General features: G+C 44.2%; 1 protein-coding gene across 6 annotated transcripts in view; it reads right to left on the bottom strand.

Annotated features, from left to right (window-relative positions):
- pcdh19 (protocadherin 19) overlaps positions 1–18,350 on the bottom strand; it is a 55,232-nt gene that overhangs the window by 11,193 nt on the left and 25,689 nt on the right. For 4 of the 6 annotated variants that reach the window (XM_070962291.1, XM_070962293.1, XM_070962289.1 and 1 more), the window contains exons 3-4: positions 14,381–14,439; positions 12,404–12,576 (exon numbers count right to left, since the gene is read on the bottom strand). In XM_070962291.1, coding sequence (XP_070818392.1) covers positions 12,404–12,576; positions 14,381–14,439 — 232 coding nt within the window. Of the gene's footprint in view, positions 1–12,403; positions 12,590–14,380; positions 14,440–18,350 lie in introns of all 6 variants that reach the window. The other 2 variants (XM_070962288.1, XM_070962292.1) reach the window with 1 other exon arrangement.

Genomic DNA, 18,350 nt, shown 5'->3' with positions numbered 1-18,350 from the left:
TGTTTCACCAACACTAAGATTTATATATGTGAATTCACATTTTCTTCCCTGCAGTCAACAAACACAACTAATCAATTGTGGGGAAATAGATTTATGATTTAATGGTTCTGAACAATCTATAACCCATAAACATCCCAGAGTAGGAAACCATTATAGTCTCACATTTGCCTTTAAGAGACATTTCTCATAGTTTTCCCTTTTGACTATTTTTTTTCCCCCTTTCTCAAGTGCTATTTCTATTAGCCATCTGAAATAAATACAATACTTCAGAGCCTGTCAGTGTGTCCAGCTCCAAACAACTGGGGACGGCACGCTGGGCAGCATACCAATATCGTAGGATTGTGTCTCTCTCTCTGTCTCTGTGAGCTTCAGCTTTGCCTCAAAAGAGTGGCCTTACATAATTAATATAATGTGGCTTCTCATGCAGTCATGTTCACTTTGTGTCATCCAGGACTATGTGTTTTATATTCCATTTTATCTTGTCGCAGAAGCACCAGCACGGTCCCTCCTCACTCTCATTTTCTTCTCTTTTTCCGCTTTTTCTTCTTTAAAAAAAAAAAAAATTCCACTTGTCCCTTTTCCCGACAATTTTAACAACCTCTGGAAGTAGGACACTGTAGCATGGTGAGTGCGGTGGTGGTGAGTGTGGTGGTATGCAGTGTGATTGGCAGGTTTAGCTCAGCAAGGCAGAAACATATACAGTAAGAGGGGGTGTGCCACACTGAGACATGGATGGTGAGAGGAAAAGACAGTCCCCTTGTCTCCCACTGAACAAGATGGACAGTGTCACTCGGGGATGAGCAACACATGAAAGAAAAAAGGAAAACACAGCGAGGCCCTTGCTGCGTGGGGATGCATTAGATTTACACCGACTGGGCACAGGCAAGGCAAGAGGGAGGCCTCTCCAACCGATTCTATTTCCCTGTCACAAAGGCCTTTCTGTTTGGCATCTGGGAGTCATGCTGCTTCTCTCCCAGGTTCTCCATTATTCACCACAGTGAGGTCTGCACCATGATTCCACTTAATATCAGACAGTTAGAACCAATGTCCGTAGCATTAGCCACCCACCAACCAGTTCTACTCCGTATAGAGGATTGTCAGCAGCGAGGCAGTCAACGAGAAGAGCTGCAGCTCGTATCTAAGACACACAGATTGAAATGGAGGAGGGAGAGTGAAGACTGAGACTGAAGAAAAGAGAAGGAACTAATAGGCACATCTTTTCTGATTTGAGGAACATGACTATAGCATACATAAGGATGATGGCAGGGGTCTGACACAGTGGTAGTAATTGGATTTCTCAGGCCCTGTGCCCACTCATGATAACATGCTGAGCTGTGACATGAAAAGTCCTTATGTGTGGCAAGGGAGCAAGGTGCAGCAGAGTGGAAGTGACAGGTGTCAAAGATCCAATTCTCTCGCTCCCTCTCCATCCTTGAGCTTCTTTTCTCTGGAGACCGCGGAGGAACAACCTGCCCTGTGGTAAAGCCAAACACCAAGCTTGGCATTCAGTTGCAAATCCAAGCTAGTTAAACCTATGTAGAGTGCAGCGGAGGAGGAGGAGGAGGAGGTGGAGGAGGGGGAGGAGAAGTGAGGCAGGGTGGGGGGGGCTGGCAGCACTGTGGATATAAGAGGTCGCGGCCTGATTGCTTGCTGTATTTATTTCCTGATGCTAATGCGAGCTGAATACAGAAGGAGCACAGGATGTCTGCGATGTGCTAGAGAACACACAAAGGAGCCCGAGACCCCCACTGCAGATCTTACAGAGGACGAGGGGCAGTGCGGCGTCTGGCCACAGTTCCCTCCCTGTCCTCAGCATGCATTCTGGCCTCATCTTTAACGAGGACTGCAAGAGAACAGGCACATCATTAAAAAGAGCCACTCTGAGACTTTCCTGTCTGCCATTAAACTTTACAGCCGACCTCTCCCATTACCTTTTATCCTCCCCTTTAAGGAGGTGGGGGACAGTGGGGCTTGAAAAGTCACATTTGGCTGGCAAGATGCATCCATTGAGTGAAGTCTGTCCTTTAGTCAATTACGCATAAAAGGAACGACACATAAAGCCTCCTGGAATGTATCAAAACTATTTTTTGTTTGCAGACTATACCCTTAATACTGTAAATAAGCAGATTTCTGTATCAGTTGCTGTAGTATTTACATGGTTCACACTGACCTGATTTTACACAACATACTAATGTGATTTGATAATGCCAAGGAAGATGTGTGACAGCCTAAAGGAAACATTGTATTAGCAGCACAATAGACAAAACTGAGGACCTTCGTGATTCTTATGTTGATGAATTTGCTTTAATTTGATTATCCACCACCGCCGGCTACGCCACACTGCAGAAACACCACTCTGCATCCTGTTCAGCTGCTGACCTTTCTCACACATGAACAAGTCAAATCCGACTACAGCGTGCGCATAATACAGCCATTCAGATTGACCTGCAACTCTGCGTGGTGTTCAGGTTATGCACGTTACAATTTTGATCTTTATTCAGCGTATACAGCTAATATAATATGTGCTTCCTAGTTCATGCACTGACTTGGGGATAAACAGAGCACCAATGACTGGGAAGTTCTTGAATATGAAGATGTGTTGAAAGACAAAATCCAAGCATGGTCTTGCAGAGACCGCTGGCCAAGAAAAGGTCATGGGAGGCTCCCTGGGTGCACACACACCTCAGCAGGTCTCTCCTCTTTTTACTATGCCTTCGCTTGCTCATCAATAGTTTATAATCTGGGTCACTGGCAGCCACAACGTGCTTCCCACTATTGAGACCTACTCAAAATGTGGAATTACAACATAGTGAGATCATGCCTGCAAGGTCATCTAGGGGACAGCGAGGAACACTGACACTAATTGGTGAATGAGAGACAGTAATGATAGAGGTGATTTGGATGACTTCTCTTTAACCTCTGTTTAACTTCTGCCAAGTACAAATCCAAAGAGCACACTCTGCCACGCTGTGTTTTACAGTATATGTGAGGATCTGTGCGAGAGAAATTCTGCATTTCAACAGTGGCTATAAAATGTTAGAGAATAAATTATTCTCACTGAATATACATGAGGAGAGCAGAATATGGAAATATTATAGCAGTACGCCTGAGGTAGTAACCTTTTGTTGCCACAACTGAGGAGGACGACATAACTTTACATATTCCTTCTACATATTCCATCTGAGTTATAATGTTGTCAGGAGAAACAAGGTGATGAGAACCAAGATAAAAACCAGGGTGGAGATGACAAAGGCGTTGGGGGAGACAGAGGAAAGAAAGAAAAACAGAACGGAGGAAATATCAAATGGATTAAAGAGGATGGAGGTGCAGTGTTTTTCACACAGAAAGGAAGTAAAAGGGGTTAAAAAAAGAAATGCACATTGCTGCAGCACAGGAGACCCCCCCACTCTCTCTCTCTTCCTCCCTTACCCCAGCTGCAGTGATAAATGTCTCTTTGTATTCTGGACAGAAAACTGCAGGCTACAATGTACTTGTCAGAAGACAGCTGATTTTCCCCTTAAACAGAGCAGAATATATTCTTAATCTTCCCTTTCACAGAGGGAGAAGATAAAACAAATGCCTCATGCCAAGACACATAATGCCCAGAAAATCTCTCCCCATTCACTACATGTTTGAGTGGCGTGCAGCTACCAGTGCGCTCCTGTGTGTACAATGTATACATGTCTGCAGCAGGTGTAGCTCTAGCATGTGCCACTGCATGCCATTGGTACTTTTCCTAAATTTCCCAGCATCCTTAAATCCCTGCAGTATAGCAGTATGGCTCCACTATGAGGGCTCATAAATGGGAGTCAGTGCTACAGGTAATGGAGCTGATTATAGCTATCTGGGCTACGGGCCAGCTGCCAGACTCTGCCCTGCCTGGAGGGAGCACAGGCCGCCTGGTGTCTGATATCCTGGGATCCCTGTAATACAAGCCCTGCTTTGGCAGTCACTCGGTGACTATCCTGCCCACTTCCAGCCACACACTGAGGCTCCTTTGAGTTAGTCTATGTGTATAGTATGTCCTCATCAGCTTGTTTACTCCACATGCTATCAGTCTATAGTCGTACCATTTCAGCAACATGGCTGTGGTAAGTCATGCTTTGGTAAAGGCGTATTAAGGGCTCTTGAGAGGAACTCAAGCTGTCACCAGAGGATCAGGGTCAGGTCTGGAGTTACATCTACTCTTTTCTGTCCTAGGGGCAGCAGAGTGGTTCTGGAGGACGACATTACTGTTACACACACAAGTTGCATTCCTGACATGACAGACAACAATGGCTAATCAGCTGGGGACACATTCCCCCGGTGGTGCCAGAGACATCTTTCTCTCAGCTGACAAGCAGCCATTAGAGTCACTCATGAAGCTTTTTCATTTCCACTAAAACTGAAAGCGATGGGATTTCTGGAGCAGCGCTGGAAATGAAGTGTTAAAATATACCATGGAAGTGTCATCAAATGACCACTCCAAGACAGGAATGAAATTACTATGCAATTTTCAATAGATTAGAGTTGCTGGTTTAACTACTACAAATCCTCCAAATGAAATAAAAAGTGTGTCCATCCCTCTAGAACGTCACACAGTAGCATTTTCTCATTAGACGCCACTACCGGCAGGATGCCATCACTTCTCTGTGCCTTTGTAAATCATCTCTACGATGTGACATCACCATGGTTAAGGTTTAGCTAAGTGCAAACACGATGTAGTCATGTTCACAATAACAAGCACTTGGTTAGAGTTTGGGAACAATTGCGGTCGTGGTTAAAAGAACTGTGGGTAGGAAACAGGAAACAAACAGTGGTTTAAGATGTGAAGTATCCACCCTGACCTCGTCCCTCTGCAGACGCTCTGCAGCATCACCTGACTTCCTCCTTTGCTCTCAGCGTATTTATGACGGCTGCTAGAGCGCTTTGTCTCTCGAACGTAAACATACTGTAGCTCATTTTGGGTGCATGTGATGAAACGACTGATGCTGCGGTTTTCCTTGGTAGGGCAGCCTCCTTAACTGTGCAACTTCACATGTGAAATCTAAACAGACATGCAAGAACACACTGAATGGGAAACCTGTAACAGTGTCTGAAGGAAGGATAATTTGCCTTGGCTTCACTGCTGATTTCACTGTCACGATATGGGTGCCTCTGCGCTCGCACTGTTTGTGGGTGGGAAGCACGCAAATATAGAACACCACAGCAGAGGAGGCTTTGTTAACCTCTCATTATGTTGAATTTACATGTTATCTCACAAGATAAGATTATCACTGTAAAATGTAAATTCAGCTCAGATTAACATCCACGGCAGCAAGCCCACATCAAACCGGAGGTACGAGATCCTCGTCCCATTAAAGATGCCAGTGGGCATTGAGCATCACTGGAAGGTGATGAAGGGACTTCTAGAGAGTCACTATTAAGACACATAATGAGCAGAAACAATGTCATTTAAGATATCTTACTAAGATCACTATGTAATTATTATAAGCATAATCTGCCCCAACAAGTCTGGACTGTAATTCATCACTCCCACCCTCTACGTGTCCAACAGCAGCAGCCATAAGAACTTTTTAATACAAACATATACACGCCTACACGCAGCACTGGCCACTTTGTACAAAACACGACAAAAACTGCTGCTAATTACTCATCTTGTGGAGGGACTTATTTCTTGCACTCCATTTCATCTCTGTTTGCACTACACTTCTTCTATTTGCACTTCATTTTTTATCATTACACTTTTTGTTCTTGATCTGTGCCTTGCTATCCCCCCCCGACCCCAAGCTTAACTTGTAAATATTTAATTTAATACTTTTTTTTAGTATTTTGTCCTTATCCTCGTGCTTTTAAGGCGTTGATGTTTCATTTTAGCACTTTTAAATGCCAACTCTGGGGTCTGAGAGGAACGGCATTTCAAACCTGTGCATGTGCCAGGCTTGACAACAACACTGGCTTGATAAGTAAGACTTGACCATTAGGTGTGTGTGTGATTCAAGTCCCCTGCAGACATACAGCCCTCTGTTTCAACCCTCAGTCTTATTACTGCTAGCTTTATATTGCAGTGGAGACGGGCCGTGCCCACGCAGTGACCTCAAAGAATTAAAAACACAATGGTGCCAATCGGAAAAATGGCTGCTTTCTCGGTTCCTCCGTCAAGAGCGAGAATCAATCGGGGCCACAAGAGCCGAGTGGACTGGAGACAGTGCTATAGCTCTGCTGCTTGAATTTCACTCCATCCCCCCACCCCCCACCACCACCACACAGTATTTCTCTCTCAGGTGCCATCCCTTTATCGTTCTCCCTCTCTCTCTCTTTCTCCCTCTGTCTCTGATTAACCTTTAAAGACACACACACACACACACACACACACACACACACACACACACACACACACACACACACACACACACACACACACACACACACACACACACACACTCCATACATTGTGTACACACTCTCAGACAGATTTAAAATTCAGGTACTCTCTCCTCTCTCTTTAATACACACTCGGCCCCCATCAACTTCAGCACATTACCTGTTCTTAATCTCCCTCCCTCTGTCTGGGATCATCCTGATCCCCCTGTTTTCCCATCTGCTGTCGATTGGGGCCCAGCTTGGCTAGGTGTTCAACAAACAACTGTGATTCACTTGGTTTCTGCGGAGATTATTAACACACCTAGCATGCCACAGCGTCATGAATAAGCAATGGAGATCCGGAGCCCTATTTTCTCTCTGTCTCTGTGTTTCCTCTCTCTCTCTCTCTTGCCCTGCCGCGTTGTGAACTGAATGCCAGGATTGTCTAGAAAATGAGCTGTCAGTGGAGGGCCTGCAATGAGATACATCAGGCTCATTGTGAGCCCTAGAAAATAATGAACTATTCCCATTTCTCTCTCTGATATGTTCAATACGCTATCCATGACAAGTGCAGAGAGATAAGCAGTCCCCTCTTGAGCTGATTAAATACACTGGGTATATTCAGGAGAGCTTTGGCAGGATGAGGGTGCAGGGGCTGCCGTTATAGTATTACAACATTACTATATGTTTTCACTCTGGGCTGGAGAAGACGACCTTCTGCATGCATTTTTGTTTTTGTCTGCGGTAGCGCGTGCAGTTGAGGAAGAGCGGCTGGAGGCAGCCCTTGTAAAAACTTAACAGAGAATCAAAACATGTCAAGTTTGTTTAAGTCTTTCTTCACATCTCTTAACTTATTCCCTCTTGGAATTAACTAAAGAACTAAAGGGATGGGCTCGCACATGATTTTTAAAGAATTTGTTGGTTTACTTATGCAAGTACTGCAAACAAACTCTACCAAGAGGCCACAGCCGATGTTATTAATTTAGAACAGACATAAAAGCGGTGTAGTCTGTGCAAGAAGCGGCTTGCTTTACACAGGGAGAGAGAGAAAAATCCCCATCTTCCCTTTAAGTGATAGAGGCCTCTCGTCTATTTTACCAGGTGCAAAATCAATATTGGTCTGCTCAGTTTTATTACATTAGGTGTAATTTCAATAAGACAGAGCCAAAGACCTCACTGAGCTGCACAATTTCATTCAGCACTGCTGAGCACGATAAAAAAGACCAGCACAGATGGACACAGCTTGAAATGACATTTTATTTCCTTGTACTTCCTCAAGTCTCTTCATCTCACAGGCAAAATCTGCATCTTGGAGGTTCATTACAGACTTCACCACACCTGCCTGCGAGCATTCTCTGGTGTGTTTGAGCGTGCAGTGTGTGTGTGCGCGCTCTATCTTCCTTAATGCTTGTATTGCATTGAGCTCTTTGTCACTGTCAGCCATTTTACCTCCACCATGGGTTACACATTAGATTAGGCAGATCCAAATCAAAATGGATGGTCCCAGTATAGAGTTTGTACGTTAATCTAATCATAAGACATCATAACGCAACACGTGTTATTGCCAGGCCCGAATCACACGAAGAGTTTTGATGCTTAATTCAATCAAATGTTGTTTGAGAATCAGTCAAATCCTCTGGCACATTCACAGCCTTGGAGTGAGAGAATGAAAAAAATCACTCCTACCTGTCAGAGAGATTGTTTCCTCTTTTGCTCTTTTTATTTTCTCTCGCTAAGACTGCTTACTAGACTCTCAGCTCATCTCTCCATCTCTGTCTCCCTCACACACAGACTCTCTCTCTCCCCCTCTCGTGTTGTCAGCACAGCCCTGTTCCTGTTGCCTTCCTGATTCTGACACCTGTCAGCATTTTCGTTAGTAGATCAGAGAACTGCAAACTAGAAATGTTCCCGTGTTGAATTTAGGGCAAGTTTGCAGCAGAAACATGTGAGGTGCTTTTACTCTTTCTTTAATTCAACAGGGGAAGGGAACTGCTTGACTGGCACAAAGCTGGGAGATGTGGGTTGGAGATGTTTGCAGTCAGTAGATTGAAACAGAGGAGAAGGATTGAAAGACATACGGAGGGAAAGAGAGAGAGGACAGGTGGGGGGAGCTGAAATCAATTAGGAACAGTGAAACCCTGCGGATCCGCTGATGGAAGATGGGAATATGGAGAAGTCTACGGCCCACGGAGGGGGCTTCCATTCCTGGGCTGCAGCTTCAGGCACGCACCCATAGGGAGGCTAACAGATAGATGAGAGATATTCTCCAGAGGTGGAGGCCAAGGAATATGTCAGAAATAAAAGAGGCCTGTTCCCTGCTCTGTCTAATTGAGCAGTCTTGTATCCCTTTGAGTCTAATAAGCCAAGAGGAAGAGCTTTTTTGGAAAAACACTTACATATTGACCTGGTAATAAATCCAAAACGGAGACCACAGACCTCTAAACCCACAAATCGGACAGTGTAAAAAGACATCATGCTCTCCCTTTCCCCCCCGCGGAGATAACTCGAGCGATTTAACAATACATGAATCTTAATCCTTAAAAACCATGGCTCATCCATATCCGGGGGGAATTAAAGTGTGAGCTATGGCAATCAAAGGAAGTTAAAAAAAAAAGATTTAGCTCTCTTTGTCACCAGCCCCCTCCGAGTCTGTTCCCTTGCTTCTCCCATGACACTAATGGTTCTACAGAGCCGAAGCTAGCATGTCGCACATTTCAACCAAATCCCCCTAACTTCACAGACATGCCTATAAAGATAAAGAGGAATTCATTTTATATAGCTTCTTCTCAGTTTTTAGCTGCAGCGATATCATCCATTTTTCATCCTATTGGCAGATATGAGGGAGCCATTACATGTTAAAGATAGCCCTTCCTTTATAGATTTTAAGAGATTTAATGTAATTTGTTCTTCAGATACTTCCCTAATCTAATCCAGTGGGTAAGGATATTTCAGGTCAGGTTTTCAAAAAGAGCATGCACGCCTCTTTAGATTCTTGGCAGGGATTCAACAAAGAGGCATTCGCTCAAATTTAAGTCTAAAATCTCCTCACAAGCACTTCGCTGAAAGTTACCTTGGTAGTGGCCGGGGCAGAAATAATGAGCACAGCATCGCTGAAACCACCACCAACGTATAAAAAAAAAACCAAACACAACTCTGATGGACAAAAGCCAAATATCAAACTCTTAAAATGATGCAGAAAGGAAAAATGCCCACTGTGATTTAGAGCTGGGATAGTTAAGCCCTGAATGGATTCCCACATGAAAGCCCACCAGATGATGGGGATGCAGGGTCTTTGTGTAAAGGTAATGGCTTGTCTCCTGGGCAAACAATACCTTTACATGACACTGGGAATGGTAAACATTTGCACTGTAAAAGCCCGAGAGTTTAACCCTTCCTCCTTCCCCCTTCCAGTTTCCTTTTGTTCTCAGCGCTTATCAACACAAGAAAACAGAACAATAAAAACACAGAAAAAAACAAGGCTCTTCTATCCGCGGCTTGTGTGTGTTGTTGTCCTTTGGCAATTGCAGTCTCTCAACTTGTTTTCTGCTTTAGCTGGCAGGAGAGGCGCACTGTACAGCAGAGTTACTCCCAGAAGACATCTTAGCAGCGGGGTGTTTAGTGAACATGCCTATTTGTTTTCTGACAATTCCCTGTATTCACTCAATAGAGCTCGCAGATAGTGTCCATTTTTGTCAATTAAGTCAGATGAGCTCAAAGTAAAACCACATCATCACGTGGCTGTAACCACTGCGCCGCTCTCATATTATACAAACCTCAACTGTTCTATTTCTGCCTTTGCTCTCCAGTCAGTTTGCACAGAGGAAAATGAAGCAGGGGAAAGAGGAAGTGGAGTTCTCCTGAGGAGCTGAAAAAAAAAAAAATCTGATGATGTAAAATCCTCATACAACAGCAGAGACACATTCAACCGGCCGTCATGCTGAATCTGCCCATCGCCGTCAGCCCAACACGCCCTTTAACTACGTAATTAGACCGCTGAGATGGCCAAAGAGGGACGATTTCATTTGCTGTGTCATTACATTTCTGCACGTGTAAGGGTCTTTGGTCAATTCATTTAATAATTATGAACAGCCTCTCATCACTCTCTGGTGTGACCACTGCTGCTGACCGACTTTCTAAACAAAGGGAGGAAAGATTCATGGGAGCCATATTGTTAAGTCCTTAGTGAGGAAAACTGCTGGCCAAGAGTGAGCCTGTGGCCGACTGCAATAAAAAAAAAATAAGAAAGGCCAACAACAAACCTTCTAATTGTAATTCCAAACAGACACTTTGTTATCATCTATTCGTTCTGGTCAAAAGAATGGACAGCACTGTGAAATGGCCTCTTGTTGTGTTTACCCGTAATGTGTTGCTGCATTACACATTCAGGAGGCGTGCGTCCATTTTGCTGAAACAGATACAATCATCGGTGGTGTTAATGAAAAAAGAGCTGCCTCCGAGAGCTCTCCCCACTTGTAATATTCTTCATGTACATCATTTCTAATTGTCTCCAATAATGAGATCCCGCTACTTGAAGACCTGTCAGCATGCATTTTTTAAGGCACAGGAATTTTGGCGGGCTGTGGAGTAATTCCAGCTGGCAGCCAATAGTCGGCAAATCCACTTTCCATCTCTCATCACTCGTGCACGTTGATTCTGATGGTCGCCGTACTCCCTGACGCTACATGCATGTTTATCTGTATCTCTCAGCATTACAATACATAGCCGAGCAACAATGCAGGCGGATTCATTTGCATGACTATATCCTTGATTAACATTAAGTGTTGTCATTTGTGATTATTCTCCAGTCAAACAACATCAGCAGCCAAATTGCTCAAAGTGAAACATCTGGTTAGTTAAAGATGTCGGGGACCAGACAAGGAAGACCTTACACATGTCTCTTCCTGCCTCTTCAACCACACCCACACACTTCACAGTCCACTCATAAAGATAGATAAATAATTAAAACACATCACATCATCCTCGTTCCTTTATGCATTTTTATAAAGTAGGAGTCCTTTTCGTTATCTCCTGCTCATTAAAATGTCTTTCCTATATGAGCTGAGGAGGAAGAAAGCAGAATAGCGAGGAAGTAGACAGCCTTACTAGGCCAGTGTTAGTAGAAAGAAACCGAAATCACGTCGGCGTTAGCTGTGGGAAGAAAAGCTAAATTTGGCCCAAATTGAAGCACAGTGCAAATGTAAAGTTCAGACACGGCGAGTGATATCTGTAAAAGCTGTCCGCACAAGTGTGCTTTGAAAATAAAATGTCCGGTGTTTCCTCCTCGCTCAGAGTGAAACTGCTAATGTGAGTCATCCTAAAATGTCTGCAATTTTCACACACGCTGACTCTTGTGCTCTGCTGAGCCGTTGCACCTGTGCATGCGGTGTTTCCTTTGAGCTCGGTAAATACCCTCAGGTGCATATAGTAACATCCTGGCCTGCTCCAGACAGCTTTATCCTGCTCTCTCTCGCTCGCGCTGACCCACTCGCTTCCTCAGTCTGACTGGCAGCAGTTAAGAACGAACATGACCCTTTACACTGACTTCTGCCAACCAAGTGGATGTCTTTTTAAACGGTGAGTCAGAAATGAAACATCAACATTAATTCCCTGCTAAATGATCACCCTGAATAATGGATGAGGGCACGTGGAGATATGTAGATTTCCACCTTCTACCTTTGTGAGCCTAATTGCTGCCATTCAAGCACATCTGAAGTCAGCCCCGCTTCAAGAGGAGACATGGCTACTATCAGTCAATAATGTTGCCTAAGCCTGTATCAAAGAGCAGCCTTAGCTGTCAGAGATCCTTCACATTAGCTGCTCCAGCAGGACATCAAAGACAAAAAAAACCCCTCTGCTGTTATTCATATAACACATCTGAAGCCCTCAATGGGCAAAACGCACCTTAAAAGATGCTCTGGTGGCATAAAAACACACTCGGGCACACGCGCAAGTACACATTGGTCTTATCTTGAAGCTGGCAAAACACACTCCAAAGGATGCTAAAGTCCTCCACACACACACACACACACACACATGCAGGTACAAGCAGAGATTTTCTTACCTTGGTCTGGCAGCTGGCAAACATTGGGGGGGACAGTCATGTTCAGCACGTCATTGACAGCCGTGTCAACATAGTGTCCTCTCTGGACGTCGTGTTCACTGTCGGTCTGGTCGCTCTCCTCGTGGCCGCTGTCCTTCAGACTGTTCCCCTCCAGGTCCTTGAATGTCGATGTGCTACATGGGGGCCAGGAGGGAGGAGAGGGAAATGTTGATTAACTGTCACATCTCCTTCTCTCACACGCTCTCCTTCGTCCCCGCGTCTCTGACGGTTTGTGACGAGCTGTCCGTCTTTCTCTCCCTGTCCCTTTTTGTGTCCTTTCTGTGAATTCTTTGCCCTTTATACGCAGTCTATTTCCATGAATTCAAAACAGACGATTAGGATTTTTTTTTGCTGTGAGTCTTGGTTAAATACAACACTTTTGCAAAGAACAAAGCCTCGCTCCAGCTTCTAGGCTTGCAGTAACAATGAAATAAGGAGGAAATTTAAATCTGCTGAGAGCCTTTTGGATTTAATGGACATTTTTCACCTTCACAGGAAGCACGGCAGCTATGGGGTGTTTCGGACTGGGACATTTTGGATGGATGCACCGACTTCAAGGACAACGCATTGAACGAACAGGTGGCACTCACTCACTACAATCAAACAAATACTGCAGTAATCAGGAATTCCTGGAAGGAAGATGGATGTAGGAAACGCCGGAGGCATACAAACTGAGCATCTGTCTTGTTTGGGGCTCACAGTCAATAAAGAGGGTGGGCTGGGGGGGCACAATCAACAGCTGCACAGTAACAGCGTGATTTCCCTTCATTTGATTTCCATCCCACTGGAACAAATTCTGCTTTACAAACAACACTAAATAGGGGTGAATATATGAACATGTGTTCTTGCAGGAGAGGAAAAGAAACGTATGAATGAGTTCATATAAGGGGAGAAAGGCGACTATAAAGGCAAGAAAAGTGCAGACAGAGGAGAAAATGGGAGTAAACAAAAAGAAAGGTAGAGAAAGTGAAGGACAGTACAAGGTAGCTGCATTCCCCGGCTCAAGCCTCACATTCTCCAGCCTGGGAGAGAGGACTGCAGGTAATGCTGGCTCTCTGATGTTATCACTGTAATTGCACCTGTCCCAGACCATAGGCTCACTGGCTCCTGAGGGGATTTCTTTGTAGTGTGCTGCAGCGGCCCCACACTTGAATGCTCTTTGTTTACATTAATGCAGGGAATCTTTTGGGGCAGGAAATTGCCATAATGGCTTTTCAAAAGGCTGGGATGGCCTCAAACAAAAGAAAGGCAGGAATGTTCCATAGTTGCAGGTAAAAGGGGAGAATTGTAGTTTTCGAAGGGAGCCTGGTCACAAAAACCTCAATGGCTGGAGGGAATTATTATATGACCCCCATCCCAACCTCCATCCCAACCCCCAACCCTGCATTCCTGCTGCCTAATATCCTGGTTCAGGTGGACTGAAATACAAAACACAATGAAAACATTTGTTCTTCTCTTTGTCACCCAAGAAAAAAAAGAGGATAATTACTGACTACTCATGAAACTGCCGTCTTGAAACACAGCGGAAGAAAAACACTTGAAAAATCTCCCGAATATCTTTTAATCATTGAGCGGTTGTTTTAAGTTGCAACCTGATGCAATTCAAGCCACATGTGTTGCTAATGAACTGAATTACAGAAGAGTAATAAGGTTATCTGCAAATATGAAAATCATTACTTGCTGATTCTGCTGCTCTGTGTAATCTAATATTCTGAAAGTATGAGGTTTGTGGCTCATTTCAACAAGTGTCTGCTAAACGCATTACAGAGTAATTCTATTTATCCCAAAATCTTATCCTCCCATTGCAATTACACTGAATGAAAAACATGCAGGAACACTTGCAAACTGCTGCAACGGTAGCTGTGTGCTCATTAGATAAAACAATTACAGATAACAATGGTAACGAGGTGCTGGTAACAATTCCTAATCAAGACATACCTTTTAATGAGGTGGGCTCTGCTGTTCACGTAACTGGAGTCAATGGAATAATTCTCCGTCTGTAACAGAACGATGCAGGGGGTGGGAGGTGAGTGGGTGGGGTGGGGGGTTGTGGTTGAGGGATGATGGGGGCAACAGAGAGAGGTACTTTTAATAATGGAAGCAACCAAAATAATGTTACCAGTAATTGGCTTTCAGTAGAAATGTTATTTTACACAAAGGCCCCGGTGAGCAGCCTCGGCTTTCAAAGGGCTGAATCCTATTCTCTTTCAAAGCACACACACAGAGAGGCTGACTGGGAGTTGAGAGCTGAGGAGAGTGCTGCAGTGAGCGCAGCCTCTCTTCTCCTCTTCACCCTCCCCGCTCTCGATCCCTTGCTCCCTCCCTCCCTCCGCTGCCGGTCAGCCCACTGTCTTTAAAATGGAGTCATTAGGGCGGACAGACTATCATGCAGGCAGAGGGAGAAGAAAAGTTTCCCTTTTTTCTTCTCTGAACTCTTCACTTTTACCATGTTTGAGAAGACGTTAATGTGGAAATATTAAATAAATAACTGCGAGAGAAGTAGATGAAATTAAGAGTGTACCAGGGGAATCTTAACTCCGCAATTGCAGATGAAAAGGCTTTCAGAATATGCATACGATAGATCTCTGACCCACATTAGAGAACACAGTTCAAAGGCATCCTACATTCTTTTTTTTCAACATTTATTTAGCAAGGAGAACGTCTGACGAGTAAGAGCGCATGGACAGAGGAGTTAGTGTACACCGAGCAGGTAGCTCCTCCTGCATCTGCCAAGCATCTACTCACACTAGGTAAGATGTCAGAGGGCCAAAGGGTATCAAAGCCTCTCAAAGGACTTTCCCAGTTGTGCGAAAAGCCAGGATATGACCCTTTCGACAAAGTTTGATAAGATGCAGGTGTTTTCTGCAGACAGAAAGCAGAGCCTTCACTTAAAATTCCTCCCCGCAGATACTGTATCCTGATAAAAGCTGTGAGTCAATGGCTGGCTTCCGAGGGAAGTCTACAGTGCCGATATCAAAGTCCTGTTGGAAAAAAAAAAGAGTCACCCCTCGTGATAAGAAAGGTTAATGCAGGCACTGGGGCAGGATGGCTGATGATCAACTCAGCCTCACATTTGACACACGCCTGCTGGTGAGGTAGCAGCGGCCCTGCACAGCTGTCATGCACGGCGACCAAACAGATTTGGATTAAAACGCAGCGCGCGGACGCACTCCGCATTGTATGTTAATGGGGTTGAACATTTTGAACTTTTTCAGCGTCTGCGTGGAAGTGAAACCACAATGCTGCAGAGTCTGAGCAGTGGGGACGGGGGAGCAGAGGAAGTGTCAAACATTAGTCCCGGTCTTTTCGGATCTCGTTTGAAATAAATAAAAAAATAAGTAAATACATGAATAAATAAAAGTGTTGCTGGCAGATCACAGCAGCCAATGCGTGATGTTTACCTCTGGCAAATAGCTCCCATGACCTGTTTGCAGTCTATGAAAAATGTAAGAGCTTGTTAATGCTATCAAATGCATGTCCTTGTTTGTTTAGATCCTTGGTATTGATGGCATTTTCTCAATGGATCAAAGACTAAAAATATGCTGTGTGGCATTATTGTCTCACTGATCTTGTCTCTTTAGTTGCTGTAAAACTTTAAGGAACTTGTACGTATGGAGGCGCAATTATCTGTCAGTATTCTCCAAAGTGCACAGGTCTACCTTCAATCATCAGGAGATAAGCTGTTGTTTGCCATCTCACCTCTTGTACTTCTAATTATTTTTGCAGGAAAACTGTATAACGATAAGAAACAACGCGAGGGCAGGCCTCTGACTGGGGTTTGCTAAATTATGATGCAATGTGTTTGTGCTGAAGGTTAGCATCGTTCCGTCTCCTTTTCACCATTTACCCCTAATTAAACTTTAACTCATTACTATAGAGAAGATAATTCATGAAAAGGAATTTAATTAACATATTATTATTAGCCCTTAATTTGGAGCACACCATGTTTGTTCTCTTGTATTACCCCTGACTCCTTTTGTTCCTGTTCAGCTTGACTCCATTAAATATCAAAGGTAATGGCAGCGGCAACATACTGCAACTCATATTAATCATTAATTACAGATTAACACATATTATTTCATTAATTTATGAATTCTGCCACATTTAGAAATGTATTTTTTTTATCACAGAAAAATATATTTCCTTTTTAAAGATTTATAGATGCTATAATGGTGCTTTTATAGCTGGCTATTAGAGATCAATAATGTTTCTCTGCTATATGCTGTATATGCATATGTTTGGTGTTCTATCTGTGCTGCACTTTGGTCTCAGTGAACACAAATTAAACCGCCTCATCTTCTACAGTGGCCGCGCATCCAGTGAGAGACTAATGAAAATGCAAGGCATGAGTAACAAGGGGAAAACTTCATTTAAAAGACAAGATAGAAAATTTCTTGTGAATGTCACTCTGGCTGCAGCCTGTAATTGGTTTGGATGGCAGGTTCTGTGTGAGCACGGCCTGAAGAGGAAGGCAGTATGCCCCTGCTCTCAAGCTGTTCCAGTCCAGAAATGGAACTGTACTTTCCATAATGCAATTCTCTCTCAGGGTTTTTACATGGAGCTCTCTTACATGTGCACTAGGTACAACCAAAGGAGACTCTTCACAGTATTCAAACATTCAGTGCTTTTGCTTCACTATTTCTTCCTCTATGGCTCATCTTCAACACAGCAGCTGCTCGTTAATCAAAGGATTCAATGGCGATAGCCACATTTCCTCTATTCATCAAATTGTCAGTGGAAATAAACAACCACCCAACATGTGAGGGTATAACCTTGGGCATTGATGAGTCACTTAAGAGAGCCTATTCTGAGGAAGAATCGGATGCATTAGCCCAGGCTTCCTGTAAAGAAATGTAATGTCTGCCCCCACATTTCTGACCGACCTCAAATTGGAGGACATGTCAATAGATCTTGCTGAGAGGTCAAGTTTCAGGCAAGAGGATGAGGACTGCTTAACTACAGCGAGGACACCACAAATGGCTCCTTAATCAGGTTGGACAATGTGTTGTTGTGATCTGAGCGGCCCCAGTTTGCCGGCCAGAGCCACTCTATCCCCATAATTATTGTTCCGTTTCATCTGGAGGACTGGAGGGAGGAATGTAGTCCCCGGTGTCGCTGGGTGACTGATAGGTAGTGTCAGGATGAGTGGGGAGGGAAGTGGAAAGAGAGTGGCGAGAGAGAGAGAGGGTGAAGATGGGAGGAAATGGGTGAGACTTGACCTGCGGGAGACTTGCGGTCCAGCTGCTGCAGCCCAGTCGCTTTCCCCTTTTCACCCTTTGCTTCTTTCTCTCCGGTAAAACCGGAGGCATGAGGACGATGGGCTTGCTTCTCTGCCACTGAGAGGAAAAGCAATCTCCTCGCCTAGTTGCTGCCGTAAGATTTGATTTGCCTTCCTCCCAGCGTGACAATTGGTTCTGTAGTCTGGATGCAAGTGTATTCATTGTGTGGGGGCATGGGGAGCACCAGAGAGAAGGGGAGGGATGGGGGAGTGAAGACACCAGTTGTTACACCAGTAAACACCCGACAAGTTCAACAGATGTCACAGAGATAGGGGAGAAAAAGAGAGAAAAAAATGTCACACAGCTGCCTTACTGTATGTATTATCGATGCGTATACAGCACAGCAGAACATTTAAACAGGGAAGCAAGCTCGAAAAAATACGGACAAATGCAGCAACATGCACAAATAACATGTTACTATAAGAAGGGACACATGAGATGACGGCATCAGCAATTTGCTTCTTACTCAAGAATTTAATTTAGAGACATTTATTTTATTTACAGACTACAAACAGGGCTGACATGAAACCAGAATACTGCTGCATCTTTGTTTAAAAAGATTAAAGCCTACTTAAACAGAGATGCATGCAGTCCGTCTTTTGAGGACAGCTAACATTTGAGATAAACTA

Source organism: Chaetodon trifascialis, chromosome 5, assembly GCF_039877785.1.
Source record: "Chaetodon trifascialis isolate fChaTrf1 chromosome 5, fChaTrf1.hap1, whole genome shotgun sequence".
NCBI lineage: Eukaryota > Metazoa > Chordata > Actinopteri > Chaetodontiformes > Chaetodontidae > Chaetodon > Chaetodon trifascialis.
This window is presented reverse-complemented; position numbering and strand designations above follow the sequence as displayed.